This window comes from Cololabis saira, chromosome 15 (genome assembly GCF_033807715.1).
Source record: "Cololabis saira isolate AMF1-May2022 chromosome 15, fColSai1.1, whole genome shotgun sequence".
Taxonomy (NCBI): Eukaryota; Metazoa; Chordata; class Actinopteri; order Beloniformes; family Belonidae; genus Cololabis; species Cololabis saira.
Window position 1 is genome coordinate 14,569,986 of NC_084601.1, and position 15,976 is coordinate 14,585,961.

Consider the following 15,976-nt stretch of genomic DNA (forward strand, 5'->3'; position numbering starts at 1 on the left):
ATTTGTTTATAATTTGATATTCCAATGCTGGAAAACCCCTTGTCAGGGGTTAAAAGTTCAAGTGGTCTGGAGTTTATATGAACGTTTATGTGTCTGCAGCTCTTTTTCCAGCCTCTGCAGCATTTTCTGGCCCATTAGTTTTCACGCTCTGTGCAGCTCGAGTATGGTCAGAAACTCCTTGGGTATATTTACTGCAACAAAAAAAACGGCAAACTTTTCTATTTACATTTGGAGGGCTGGTAATGATCTTTAATTGTAAACCTCATGTCCTGGCATTAATCTGAAGACACACCAATGTTCTTGTAAATAGTCACACACCCATAAGCGTTCAGGCGTATAAATGTAAACACATATGTGCACAATAATGCACTTTTCATAGATGAACACAAACTAATCCATAGAAATGGACATACGAGAACTCTGACGCTCATGTGGACACACACACACACACACACACACACACACACACACACACACACACACACACACACACACACACACACAAACACACCCACACACTCACAGACACATTAGCTTCACATTAGCCATTAATGAAGCAGTTAGCGAACCAAAGTCAAAATTAAAAAATCCTGACCAATGCCAGTGCATTGGTATGATTAGAGTGTTAATATTGGTGTTCCTCTCACCAACTCCTTAAGATTAAATACCATTAAAAGGGCCCTGTACTTTAGATATTTATCAACATTTTTACAAATAAAAGTCATGTTGGGTTTGATCCAGTAGGAACGGATCGTAAATTGGTTCCAAAGGTCTTGTAATCCACGTTTGGCATTACTACAAGAGCTGAACAGATGAATAGTTAGTTCATTGGAGCTTATTATGACTTTATCTTTTTATGAGGCAATATAAAGGGATGCCTGATTTGATGCAGTGACAATAGTAAATAATACACCTGTCCCTTACATCCTACAACCTAACCTAAGTATAAAAAGTTGTATGATATATATATATATGGTTGAAAAAAATAAACGGTAAATGTAAACTTCGGTCTCAGGACTCAATGGGTTCATCAATCTCTTTTTCCTACCACCACCATATATGTACATGACTTTTGAGCATCTCAAAATGTCAAAGGGTGCTTTGTGTTCACCTCCAACGAGTCCCCAACAACAGCACTGTGAGGAGGAGCAGCACATTGACTGCAACAGATGCTGAGAGGATCTGTAGGAACATCTGAAATCCGCCTATTAAGTGCACAATTCAGCTCCTCGTTGGTGTGTATTTGAAAGCTTAGTGTAACCCGGGAGTCAAACGTCCACTCAGAACTTCTTAATGCGCATGCTTGTGAAATATACAGGTATGTCAACGCCTGATGACACTGGTGCTATTGCCCGGTGTCAGATCATTGCCTTGTATAGTAATATTTAATGTTTTCTCTCTTGTCTTTGTGAGTTTTTTTTTCTACAATCCAGTTTAGCTTTACTTTTAATCAAATAGAAACATATAATTCACTCTCACGCTCTATGAAACCGACATTGCCAATAATCTTGATCTTCAGTGCCCTATATGAAGAAAGTTCTAAATGCGAGTGTGCATTTAGAACATTAATGCGTGTGCACGTCTCTGTTTGTGTCTATACATGCGCGTATACGTGCGTCCGTCGCCACATATGGAAGCGCTTGTCTCATACGTTGTTGTTCCAGCCAGACGGCTTCAACAGTCAGAGGAGGCCAGGGAGTTGTGTGTGTTTTTGAGAGGCCGAATCCACGTACAATGTGACCTCATTGAGTCCGCTCAAAGGACCCGAACAAAACGGGCAGTTGTTCAACTTTGAATTTATTCTGTAAAAAAAAAAGTACAATTACCTTAAGAATTTTTCTTTTCATATTTGGTGACCTGTCTTTTGAAGGAGTTATCGCCTCGAGGGAGGGCTTTCTAGGGGTACTACTGAAGTGTGAACGCATACTCCTCCATACTCCATATTACGGTCTGTTGGTGTTTTCTCTGCAGACAAAATCGACCTTTACCTCTTCATAAAACAGTATGGTTTGATCCACTGTTGCTCTCAAAGGGCACGGGCTCTAACTGCTGTTTCACTTGCAAGACTGAACGCGGGGTCCCTGGCGGTTTTCACTCCAAACCAGCGTGGTTGTTAAAACCCATAAAAATATAAAAAGAATATCTTTTGCAGCACGTAAGGTATTTCAAGTGACTCACAGATGATTGCAATTTTCCCCTATGACCACCGTATAATGAGGTACACGAACCCTTTCTTCATCTCCCACCCTCTGGCTTTCTCTCTGTGGTAAAATTGCCATCATCCAAAATAATATTTGCCATCTGATGAGTGCTTGAGATGAGTAGAAATACAGTTTCATGTTTCTCCATTTTTTCTTTCAGCATTTTCATGTTCTTTTTTTGGCATGCGTTTTGTTGAACTTGACTATTTGACATGCAAGTCCCTCCCTGTACCTCCTCCTTGCATTTTTTATACATGTGTAAAACAACAGTGGGTCTTTACCAATTGCCTGGGTGGTCTCTCTTGTATTCCAGGATCTCCCCGACTCCCCAGGGGTTTTCAATTGAAAGGGTAGCAGTTCACTGCAACAACTAGCCCTGCCTTAGCTGGTTGTATCGATTTCATGTTTGCCAGACTTCATATGCCAAGTTCGAACTCCTTAGACTGCTTACACTTTCAGCTTTAAAGCAGACGTCCTTTAACAAAACACACCCTCAAATGAAAAAAACTCCAAACATTATGTAGCCAAGCAAAAATAAATCAAAGTTTAAATGACACGTTTGACTAAAATCATTCATGAAAAACCTTTAAAATAATCCTTTTTTTATTAATTATGTTTTAACCTTATTTAAGCGTTACATTTCAAGTTCATTTTCATATTTTAGTTTGACAGTTGACCAAAATAAAATGTGATAACTGCTGATTTGACTGGGACGCTCCTGCAGTTCCGTAGCTCTCCAGCAGGGTGCACTGTTGGAACATGCACTGTTGCTTTCTCCTAATTCTTCTTGCCAGGATGAAGTGACAGAAGTTTTTACGAGATTTCAAGATGAAGTACAATTGAATAATAGCATTATAAACTGTTCCAGTTATAAAATTAACTTCCATCATGCGTTGCCTTTCTGATTTCTAATGAGCTCAACAGAATCAGATTAGAGCGGGTTATAGTGCTGTTTCTAAACTCTACACTCTTGTGCCTGTGAACACATTTGTCTGTTTTAGTACAATTAGAAAATATCATGCGTCGTGCGGATCTTTGAAAAGGAATATTAAAATTATAGCCGTCCCATATGTCCCATTATAATAAAACGACATGAAACTGTTGTCAGAGTGGGAAGCACAGACCACTAATCAACATCTGTGCCACACACACGCTCTCGCAAATGCAGACGGACGCATGTCTGAGTGACACAAATACCAGCTTCAGATGATGCATTGCAAAGTGAGTTGGTGTCACAGCAGTAATTTAGTACTTTAAATAAGACATTTTCTTTCTGTTGGTCCATCTCATTCTCTTTCTCAGTCTCCCCCTCTCTCTCTCCCTCTCTTTCCCTCTCCCTCTTTAAATGGGTTTTTGACGGTTTGGAAAGTTTGAAGTCATTGGTTTTAATCAGGGCCCTGCGGTGGGGCTCTGAGCATGGCATGGCATGGCAATGATGGCTCATTTTAAAGTCTGGGTGGCAGTGCTGGTGGGGGTGGGGGGGGGGGGGGGGGGGGGTCAGTGTGGACAAAGAGAGAGAAACAGAGAGAGAGAGAGAGGGAGAGAGAGAAAGAGGCTGACAGAAAGAAAAAATGAAGCAAAAAAACTCAGGCAGCTTGCAGCACTCAGCAAAGTTTGCCACAGATCATAAAAGACCCACTTGGGTGTACCCAGACTTGAACACACACACATATATATACGATATTTGATCAGTGTGGTGAAGAAATGAATTAATCTAAGTCATGCTGTGGTATTAGCTCTGCCAGTCTTGAGTCAGGGCCTGCTACTAATGTGTTTTTATGAGGGGAACATGTTTACTGTTACTGTGGTAATCATGGCTTAATGAACCATGAGGAATTTTAAATATTATTTTCTATTAGAATAAATGGAAAGGTCAAAACATAGTAAAATTAGCAAACTGGGTTTCTGAGGATTATCAGTTGCCTGACGTTTTATGTATCGGAGCGGCTCTTTACGTAAATAAAGATATTTTGCATGCAATACTCAAAATTATCCCAATTTTGTAGGATGTTTTAGTGGTGTTGTGCCCCGACAATATGAGTTCTTAGTAAGATGATGCAACTGTGATGATGTGCCTTCTTATCCTTTAGAAAAGTCTCTTTTTTTTGTCCAGCCTGATTAAAAGAGGTTGTTGTGTGCCTGGTGTAAATGTTTTTTTTTTTTTAATTTATTTAAATCTCAGGGAACGGGTTAAAATATGGACCGTAGGCTCATACTGTAACCCTGAAGATAAAATGTCTGCTAGGAATAATCCAGAATGGTCCTAAAATGTTTTATGTTTTTTTTTTAGTTATGTAATGTTCACTGTGTTGAGATACATTTCCTTAAGATCCATTTTAGCTCGCCATTGCAAAAGATGGGACCCATAAAAGTGAGAGAATTCCCCTGATGCCTCAGGTGAGCCGTATGAAGTGCGTAGGTGTTGTTCCTTTGAATTGTTCCCAGTGAAGTTGGTGTGTTTGTGGGCGTCTGTGCCGTGCTAAGGCTACATTAGAGGAGCCTTTCAAGTTTTGTCGAGCTCCTCCTACTCCTCTGCATAGCGCCTGTGTTGTGGTCTCCTCGACAACCAGCGCCTCTGAAACCCGTGCAACTTTGTGTATATGTGCGTCTCCATATGAACGTCTCTGCAGGGTCGCTGCCATTGCGTGGGATGCCGCAGAAATCTGCGCGGCTCTTCTTGTTGTGTCCCTTTACCTACATACGCTGCCCCTTCTCTGTCACATTAGTAGCTTTCTTTCTTTGTGATTCATACAATGAGCTTCTCGGAAAAATTATTAGTTGCGTCAACTGTGATTGTGTGTGACTCAATTTAGTAGTCACCTCTGTGCTGCCTGGATAAGCGTGCAGCTCTGTCCCATAATGCACCTGATGACAAAGTTGGGGCCGAGTCTCGTCCTCCGTTCGACAGCTCTTTGATAAATATGCAAATCTTACCAAGCATGCGTTAACACATTTCAGCGCGCTCGCACTCACCGTGGATCGGGTTGGGAATAAAAGCTCAGCCGGGGCGCTTTGATCTGCACCAGACGGAACACATGCCAACACATTATTGCACTGACACACCGCGCCATTGTGCTTTATTGTCCTGGCTGAAGGGCAGCACAAGACCGTGCACATCCTTTATATGCTGTCAGCATCTCCCCCTCCATGTGCTCGGTGCCATCAGCCAACTGTGAAATTATACAAAATGTTTAAGCTGATGAAACTCAGTGGTTGATCAGCCTTCATTAAGACTACTCTGACTTTATTCCACCAACAGATCATTACTCTCGCCTGAACTACTTCAGCTCATTTAAAAAGCTATGGTGGAGCTTATACAAGCTAACGTGAGCCTCATGCACTGACAACCTGTAGTGTTAATCAGGCTAAATATGTTTCTGACTAGTCCGTTAAAGACATCTCAGACAAGTCAGACTCAGGTCACTGGAGCCAAGACTGCTTCAATTTGTTGGTTTTATTTCAATGAGTCATTGACTTGTGAGCCCCATTGTTTTTATTTTGTTGAGCGAGGCTCACTATGTAGAGGCCTGTGGATGATCATAAGTAGCCTATGAAAGCCAAGGCCCACATTTTTTCTCTCCTGGTAGCTGATTAAACTAAATTAAACAGTTTTATCCTGATTCAGGACTTTATGGCTTTATGTCTAATCACCCAGTCTGCTAGCAGAAATAGCAAATACTTCTCAGGGAGGAACGCACAAATGTACTCCTGTTTTTGCGAGGCATGCCAGGGGAGTAGGTGGCGCTTTATCGTGGCCCCCTCAGCACATTTGTATTCACACTGTAAGGATAATGTGAGCTTATATGCACAAGACCACCTCTGAATGTGGTTTAAGCGATCAGATCTCTTTGTCCTGGAGGCATTCAGAGCTGTGATGGAGTTACCGAAGGTGGGATCAGGGGCCAGTGTGACACAAATATCTTTTTTTTTTTCCCCACTCAAAATTGGAGTCAGTCAGAGAAGTCAACAGAACATTTCTTTCCATTACATTTGTAGTAGTGTGTATGGAGCGCAGCTCTGTCTGCTTTGCCACTTTTTACACATTTCGGTGCATGTGCGATGTGTCCCTACGGTGTGCCTGCATACCTGCTGGGCTGTTCTGAAATGACTGGGTCTGGTCAGCGTGAGTAAGCAGCAAAGGGGAAGATTGAAGCAGCCAGATGCAGCAGCTTGGGCTACGGAGGATATCATTACCCCGGGCGTGTGGCTGGCCAAAACGGGAGCCCCCAAGCCGAGTTTCATCAAGTCGGACCCCCGTCTGGGTTCAGGGGGAGGATACCAGTTAAACGGCCGTCCTGCGGGGAGTAGAGGTATTAAGCGGCAGGTGGAAAGAAAAAGCATCCCGTGACTGGAATGAGGTGGAAGCAAGAATGTTTGCAGGTACTTACGGGGTAGCTGGCAGACACGCTCACACTGCGAGATTGTCTGTTTGATTTCCTTTCAGTGCTTCTTTCACAACACAACAGGAAATAATGCCACTCTGTGTGCACTCTTGAAAATTTAACATAAAGTTTTATATGATTCCTTCTTTCCAGTACAATTTTTACGCTGTATAGGTTTTACTTTATTTTAGAGCGCACATGAAAGCATATCTGAAAACTTCCACTCAAAGGAAATAGTGGGGATATTTTGGTGCAGAGCTATGACAGAACAATTTGATGCATGGCCACTGGCAAAGACATCAGCAGTATCCTCATACGGGAATTGGACCGTCTCTCTCAGTGAGGTAACCCATAGTCCATGAATCACTCTGCCTTGCTCCAGACTCCTGTGGTCCCTGGGGTTGACAGTTTGACCGCTCCTCAATGTGGTCTCCCTCTTCTCCTCACGCTCCTCCCATCCAGATCACCACACATTCCAACCACCGGACCGGTCATGTGAGGTCAGAAAAATAAAGTAGGAGTTGCGTGTAATGTATCGTCCCCGCTTTCCTTTTTGTGCATTCTGAAGCTTCGCAGATTAATGACTGGACTTTGCGAAGGGAGAAAATGACTGATAGATGACCAAAAATACAGCACCGGGGCGAGATAGAGGTGCTCAAATAAAGGACGGAGGGAGGAACACAATCTGGGGGAAGAAAAAAAAAAGGGAGCATGCGTATGTATGTTTTGACATAGAGCTCGTCTGGCAGTCTGCCTGTCTGGTCCGTTCTGGATTCTTGTCCATACTGGTGGGTCACTGGTGTTTGGATCACTACAGCTGGCTGTTAACCACCGACTTGGACGGAGCCTCGACGAGCGTGCATTTGATCTAGCTTAGTCATTTATCATGTGCACAGATGATGGAAATTAAAGTCATATATCAAACATGTTTGCTGCATGTTGAAATGAAAACAAAAGTCACAAATATGGGAGTCTAAGTTGAATGAATAGGAGTTAAATGTCAGCATAATGATAATAAAGTCACTGATGGAAATTGTAGCTGAAGCGGCGCTGAGTTCAAATGCTTTTGGCGAGTGGAAGTGATAAATGGACAGTTCATCCAGCGCCGGAGCAGCCTTCGAGTGAGTGGTTTTAACTGTGCCCCGGGCCATACTCCAGCTGAGTTAAACACACCCTGACGTGTGTGTGCTTTTGTGTACGTTTCTGTGTATGTGCGAGGGAGAGAGAGACATGACATTTCTGAGGATGTGATGTAGTCACTTCCTCCCAACGGACTGAGCAACTGTTGTCAGCTTGACCCCGCCAGTTAACCCCTCGCCACCCCTGGCACTGCAGGCGAGGGCCCCGGTCGTGTGTGTTCGAGAGGGAGAGAAAGACAGATTGTATGTGTGTGCAGCGTGTACGCTGGCAGACCACAGGTGTCTGGTCGCGGTGTCAGGGTGTTAAGAGGTCTGTCGAGAGGCCCCACGACTGTCGGCATCTGTTTCAGATGGAGAGAGCAGCAGAAAAGAGGAGGAGAGGTTGGCGAGGGTTACCAACACATACCCTGAGGGGAGGAGGGCCAGTAGCTGACAAGCAGGTGCCTGTGTTGACAGTAACCCTTCATAGTTGAACCCTGAGCACGCACACACTCACACATATACATATCCTGCTGATTGTGTGCATGCATGTGTGTGATTCCAGTGAATAGTGTTACGTCCTAACAATGAACCAGCTATAACCCTGATTACAGTCTGTTTTATATCTTTGCTCTAAACAAACTTGGCTTAATCTACATGTGCAGCGTCTAAGCTTCATGTTTGTGTGTCAACCAGCTCCACAAAAAACAAAAAAAAAAAAAGAAAGGAAAACACACGCACACAAATGGTAGACTGTATGTTGGTAGAATGAAAGCCATTTGAGATGGATGTTAGTTAGTCAGGTGTACCCGCGCATGTCTGGGAGTGATTATTTTGGTAAGACGGAGAGGGAGGAGGCCTGCAGCAGGAGGTCGAGGAAAATTGGAACAGCTGTTGATTAACATAAGGCCTCTCTCGCTCTGTTGCATTTTCTTTTTCACTCTCTCTCAGTAGAGGAGGAAGAGGAAGATGAGATGATGGAGGCGAAGCCGGGACCAGAGTCGGAACAGCCAGACGACGATGACAACAAGGAGCATAAAGAGGGTGGGTGAAAACAAAGTCTGATTGATGTCTAAAAGGACAAACTTTCAAAACAAAGTGCAAAAATGTATTTTTTTTGTGATTATTAAATTATTTACCACAAAATTTAAATATTAAATCAAGTTTGAGTGAAGAAGGCATACCTTAAATTACAAGTAGTGATGCACCGAAATGAAAATTTGTGGCCGAAACCGAAACCGAAAATAATAATAAACACTTGGCCGAATACCGAACAATACCGAACATGGTTCTTCAGCAGTTTTTCATTTATTTTGCCAATTTTTTCACCATTGCATAAATCAAATACATTTGATTTAGGCATGCTTTTCAAAGAAAAAAATCTTTTACAAAATTACAAGGTAGAAAATATTTATTGAAGATAAAAAAATGTAATTTCCCAGCATTATGTTGTTTTGGTTCCACCTCCTGGTGAATGTTAGGTAAAATTCTTATGTGGTTAGTTTTTGGTTGGCCAACGATTTATGTAGTGCGCAACGTTACGGGACGGAGCGGCCAGTCTATTTCCTTATTTTACAACGCCGTTATTAATTGTTCGGTTTTTTCCCACTTATTCCACCAAACACCGAAAGTGTTTTTTTGCCATTTTCGGCCGAACAATTTCGGTTACCGAACAATCGGTGCATCACTAATTACAAGCGTGTTTTGACTACAACATGACTTGAATCCATCTGACTGAAGTTGCTGCTGTGCTGCAAAAGCTCAGTTGTTCAAGCTCTACCCCCCCCCCCACCCCCCCACCCCTGACTACAAACACACAACTTATGATTCTTCATCCTTAAGTCTCCTTCATCTTTTGACTTCTCAGATGTTGCTGGGCAATCTATCATGAAACATGGCCACTCATGTGTGACACCCTCTGCCATGCAGTGGGTGTATCAGATTGGAGGGTGGGGGTAGGTTACAGTCGGGGTTAAGGCGGGTCCGGCGTATCAGCTCCATGGCATGCGGGGGTCAACACTGATTAAAAACCTGTCACTTGACCCCCCGGCCACATTTCAAAGTGAAGAGCAATAGCGAAGCGCGTGCACGTGGGTGTACATGGAAAATAGATAATAGTAAAACAGGCACGGCGCTCTTAGGTATGTTAAAACTATGTTAAGACTTTATGGGTACACAGATGGATGTATTCATATTCAGCCTCAGGGACAAGGATCCGTGAGGGCATTGTGTTGAAGACAAACACAAATATGCACACACATGCACGCACGCACGCTCATAAACACACAGTCATCCGTCTCCTCGCCATCCCGGCCTATTAGAAGGTCTGGCCTTTGATCTCTGCCACTCGATTCACTGGGTCTTTTCTGACAACTTGTAAGAAATACAAAGGGATGGGGGGATCAAAGTCAAGAGGAAGGCTAAAGGTCGATGTATGTGTGTGTCTGCATGCGTGCGTGTTTAAAATCACATGTGCACTTGGGGACAGTGACTTTAAAAACTGGACGACATGCTGTGCCGCCATTATGTTCAAAGGGAGGCGGGCCGCTCAGAGGGCTTTGTTTTTCTCTTGTTTATGAAGTTCTCGCTGGACGATTTACTAGAAAAGATGCATTAGGAGCTGTTTGTAGTTTATTATGTCCTGGATGGGATTCTGGCTTTCATGGAGATGAAGGGCATGTTAAACTGACGACGGAGCTGCAAGGTGAACGTAGGGTGCTGCTTCAGCTGCAGACATGACAGAAGTTAACGTCTGGGTTTATGAACTTCAGCACGATATCTGTTCTGTTTATCAGTAGTTTAAGACTTCTGTGAAATAATGTCAAACATAAAGAATCTTCCTGGGCACCACTTAATGTCTAAGCAGGTTTAAATCAAGCTCTAACTATTTTTATTCAGATTTTTATTAGCTTCTTTGGCCGGCGTCCCCAGAGTTAAAATGAACAGATGGCAGCTCATTGGTCCCCCTCTTCTTGTCTATCCTTTGTTTATGAATAGGGACAAAAAAATATGGATTTAATTTAAATTTTACACAAGATAAAAAAAATCAAAGATGACAGAGATAATATTTACTTATAAGAAGACAACAAAAGGTAGTGCTGATGACTATAATTTTTCTGTCCATTAATCTGTCTACATGAATGATCATGATCATAAACATGATATTATAAGCAAACCATGGTCGCCGCGTGTTTAAAACCACTTTTATCTTCACAGTTCTCGTCAATCTCCAACTTGTTAAATCAATGCAGAACCACAACAAAATAATGAGACTAATATATTTAGACACATATTTTCTGTACCTGCTATATTCTGTTCATCTTCGTTGGGGGGCTGGAGCCCATCCCAGCGGTCATAGGGCGTTAGTTCGGGTACATCCTTGACAGGCTACCGGTCTGCCGTGATCATCTAGAATCACCACCAACCTACCGGTCCTGGTTTTGGACTGTGGGAGGAAGCTGGAAGAGCTGAAAAAACACATGAAAAACAAAAAACATGCACGCACAAAGAAAATCCCTGCGCCGCGTTCACACTAGTACCAGCTGCGTTGCGCATTGTGTTCCCGTTCCAACAATAATTGGAGCGCCGTCTGAAACAGCACAGATGCGCACCAGATACCTTTTGGTGTGAGTCATTTGTATCAACAGCAACAGAAAATATTTTATTTGTGGAACCAGACTGATTTGATTGAAACAGCTCAGAATGCAAGCGATGCCCGCTCAGCTACCGGGGACACCGAGTCACTTTATGTATGTTTATATAAACTGTTGGTCCAAAGCAGTAAAGGTAAAGACGTGACTTCTGGGAAGAAAGTACACATTATTGGGATTTTTTTGTCATGTAAGCTATACAAACATAAAAATGTGCTGCTCTTTTGGGTTATACATCCACTACTATTGTGATTTTACCATGTATGTATCACTAAGATGACGTTTCTTTCAACAGGCTCATTTCCCATGCTGAGGGAGCTGACGGAGGAGGAGAGGCAACAGATCCTCCACTCCTCTGACTTTCAGAGCTTCTTCGACTGCAGCATTCGGGTGATGGAGAGAGCTCTGGCTGAAGAGGACGACCTTTTCTTCGACTACAGCGGTCGAGACCCCGAGGACAAAGACGGGTGAGTGACGTTGCTCTGAGCTGATTTCCCAAAACCGATTCAACGATTTTTGTTCAATTATTTTCTTTTTTTTATAATCCATACTTTCTAAAATTAATATTTATCCAATCAGAATATGTCGAGTCCACAGCTTAGATGCTGAACACATGTGAGCATCTACTGGTGCATCTCAGACTCCAGAGATGTCTTTAACTGACTCATAGCCGCCGTGTCACTGTCGGGGCCTTGGAGGCTCTTTGTTCTTTAGAAAGCATATCTTCATGGTGATGTCACACTCTTGGAGGGTTCAAGACTCCTGTGAAGCGACTCCACCCCAACTTACAGAGCATTGTCTCTCCATCTGAAGTTTTGGATCCAAATGGTGGTGATCAAAGTGTTGGTTAAAGATGCAAGTGTCCTTCTTGGGGCGGTGCTGCGCCGTTCTGGAAAAACTTGCTTTTACTGACTCACTTGAGCTTCGACCACCTCAGCCAAAGTGAAGCATGAAGCCTATGATCAAAGAGACATTAAGTCCAAAACAGGACCTTTTTTTCTTTTTCTCAATAATGCCCTTTAACAGAATAACAATAACCTGCTTTTTTCAACCTTTTATTCATTATGCATAGTCTCACACGGTACTGCACCTCTGACTGAGGGGTATGTACTCAAACCTGAGACTGCTACATCTCCCTGAAGCCAGCCAAACTACTTTTATTTAAAACATTTGTAAAGTATTGTGTGTGCTTCAGCTTTATTCTACAATTCATGTTTACTACAGTTATTTACTTTTAGTAAGTTTTTATTTTTTATATGTTAGGACATAGCAGATGCATCCACCCGTGGCAAATTGTAAAATGTAGTGAAGGTAGGTATGGTTAATATCTCTCTTATAGGTCACGGCTAGAGTGCATTATAGAGGAAGTCCCTCCTCTTCTTGTGTGGTTACTATGGGGTGTTCATTTTGAAAATGCCTGACCATGTGTACAATGATAATGACCTTAGCAGGGTGTGCTTACTTTTTTCTAATAAGTATTTGGGCAAACTGTCCTTGCAAATAAATGAAGCAAAATTTGAAAAAAAAATAACATAAAACCAATCCAAAAATGAGATTAGACAAGCTACTGTACATTATGTGATTTTTTTTAATACATTTTTTAATCTGTTGATTATTTACTAATATACATAGAAAACAAAAGAGGTTGTTATGGAGACAAAAGATCTGTCGGGTAGGATGAAACTGGATTGTTAAGGGCTTTGGTGTGTGTTCTCATGGTTTTGCTTCTTTTTCCTGACGCCAGAAAGACAAGCAGGGTTGGGTCCTTGATGATGTCACTGGCCTGCTTTTGTAGTCAGCTAGCATATTTTGTATCCAGATTTGGAGCTTTTTCCCCTCAATGCTTTGAGTCCTTCCTGTTCTCCTCAATGCAACTGGAGTACCACACGGTAGTGCATTGGCGGACGATACTCTCTATGGTGCTCATTTATCAAAAAAAAGAAAAGGAAATTGGACCAGAAGCTGAAAGGAACATTTTTGCTGTTTTGAGTGTCTGCTGTGCTTTCTTCACCAGATGAGAGGTGTGCTACCTCAGGTTTGATAGATAGGCTTTGCTATGGATGGACGTACCAGCAGAGTGTGCAAGTCAGTTAAAAGCCGAGGGTTTTGCTAAAGTCAGAACCCAGTGGTTATCAATCATAAGACAGAAAGTCACCAGTTTCTGCAGAAAGCCAACCTGTTGCTCAGCTACAGGTGCATTAGTCTGGGAGAGGAGCGCTGATCTTTATAGCCACTTCCAACCTCTGTGTAAAGGTCCAAAAGTAGACCAACATGGAATGGGTCAAGATGTACAAAATTAAGAAAAAACAACAAACAAACAAACACACATCTGAAAATGTGGAGTTAACCTTTTGTGTTTTATTTTAATAACTACATTCCAGCTCTGCTTCTAAACAAACATAAAACTTTATCAAAGCTTTGCACAATATTTATTACATCCAATTTTCAGGATTAACGAACAAAAAGAGCTCTTAAGGTGCAAATGCTTCAATAATTTTGTCTTAAATATAGTGGAATAAAACTATATTAATACACACACTCTTCAATGTTGCATGTAAGTGCTGTATATAAATGATCACTTTAGTTTGTTTTTTTTGTAATAAAGATCCTTTAACTTATTCACGTTCACAATTTCATGCTTCATGCTCTCCTGGCAGGTACTTATTTTCTCTGACTGCAGGAGCAGAACTCAGCTCGCTCGATCAAAGAGTCAACCTTTGACGTTATCTCCTCCGTCTGTTTTCAGGGACTTGGGAAGCGGCTCCAGCCTGTCCTTCAGTAGACTCTTCTACGATGAGCACTGGTCAAAACATCGCGTCATCACCTGTCTCGACTGGTCCCCTCAGGTGAGGCCCGGAAAGCCTGAGCATCCACATTTTGAATTCACAGCTATTAACACTTTCCTACCAGTGGCAATGAAGCGATTTTCTTTTGGTTCTGTTAGCATTTAAAGGTCAGATCAGATTGTTTCATTTCTTACCCTGTGTTTTTCCTTTGTGTCCTTCAGTATCCTGAGTTGCTGGTTGCCTCCTATAACAACAATGAAGATGCTCCCCATGAACCGGATGGTGTTGCCCTGGTGTGGAACATCAAGTTTAAGAAGGCCACGCCAGAGTACATCTTTCATTGTCAGGTATTCTAACTTCATCAGACCTCATACATATTTTCCATCGCGGTCCAGAGGCAGCAAAAATGGTACTTTTATATTTTATTGTTACTTAGTCTATATTAGGAGCACCAGAATGCCTTAATTTTCCTTTCACTCAGTTTCCTGGTCCTTGATCTTTCCGCCACTCAGCAAACAAACTGCCACTACATTTACTCGGAGGGCGCCCTCCTTATTTTGATTATGACATTATTATGATGGTAATTCATGGACATGTTTCCCTCTCTGCGCCTGGACCAAAAAAGAAGCTGCATGAGTGTTTTTGTCATACTGAAAGTAATTTAAAGCAGCACTATGTAACTTTTCCACCTTAATGTAATATTTCCAGAGTCATTGTGATGGTACATCAACTTACAACAGGTTTAATAAACCTCTGTCATGGTCTGAGGGGTCTGTATCTCCTTCACTGGCACTATGTAACTTCGAGGTGCATGGCTCCTTCCCGATTCGTAGTCGAGACGAAAGCTGGAATGCCCATTCCTTATGCAAAATATAAGGGATGGGCATTCAGTTATTCACAGGTTATAAAGTATTTTTTTATTTTGTCAGTAAGTATGTTGGACAACTAATTTATGACGAAGTCCCTCTAAAAAACGTGACAGGAAAAAGGTGCAGAGCGTATGAGTTTGTAGGGTGCATTATCTCGCTGAAATAACTTAATAAAACCAAGTTGAAGTTGTGTTTTTGAACATCGTCATATTATATTGTTTAGCCAAAAATAGATACATTACCTCTTCGCTATCCATCCTGCAAACGACCGCTGAAAACAGAAAAGTATGATGTAATACATGTATATGTGTGTGTTTGTGTGGGACAGAGCTCTAGGAGGTTAAATTGTGCCATTGCAAGCAACACAGTGGTATTACATTTCAATAGTTTTAACACTAAAAGTAAAAAATCTGTGGGTGACCTCTCAACATGAACCTTTTCCTTTGTTGACTCTGTTGGTGCCAATAATGAAAAAAAAAGGAAATGGGAAATTGAATGCAGCACCACATGCATTCGTGTGACATTTTAGATGGGGTTAGAGATCAGCTCACCCAGCGGACGCTCGTTATAACAGAAGAGCCTGAAGGTTCAGTGGCAGGAAAACTCATCGAAGGATGTGATGCTAATTGAAAATGACACAAACAAACCTTGTTGGAAGGAGGAGCGAGGCGTTGGATTGACTGAGCGTGAAGACGTGCGCAGGTGCCACAAAGCAGACAAGGTCGTGCAGAGACCACGCTTGTAAAATAATGTGGGAAACTACTTCTGGATCTAACGTTGCATGTGTATGTTAGCCCACCCATGCCGATGGTCCCTTAGCAGTGCTGCATTAACTTTTCATCACACACATCTGTGTAAAAGCTGAAAGTCTCCTGTACTGGAGTCTAACCTCGCTATTTAAAAGCGACGTTAAAACTGCTCCCACACCCACACTCTCAGGTTCAAGGTTCATGCGCACAGAACCTTGAAC

The 15,976-nt window shown here is 42.2% G+C and overlaps 1 protein-coding gene across 8 annotated transcripts in view; it reads left to right on the forward strand.

Moving 5' to 3' along the window:
- LOC133461606 (cytoplasmic dynein 1 intermediate chain 1) overlaps nt 1-15,976 on the forward strand; it is a 58,659-nt gene that overhangs the window by 11,728 nt on the left and 30,955 nt on the right. For 5 of the 8 annotated variants that reach the window (XM_061742698.1, XM_061742697.1, XM_061742701.1 and 2 more), the window contains 4 exons: nt 8,653-8,745; nt 11,647-11,818; nt 14,098-14,197; nt 14,359-14,484. In XM_061742698.1, coding sequence (XP_061598682.1) covers nt 8,653-8,745; nt 11,647-11,818; nt 14,098-14,197; nt 14,359-14,484 — 491 coding nt within the window. The remainder of the gene's footprint in view (nt 1-8,652; nt 8,746-11,646; nt 11,819-14,097; nt 14,198-14,358; nt 14,485-15,976) is intronic. The other 3 variants (XM_061742699.1, XM_061742702.1, XM_061742704.1) reach the window with 1 other exon arrangement.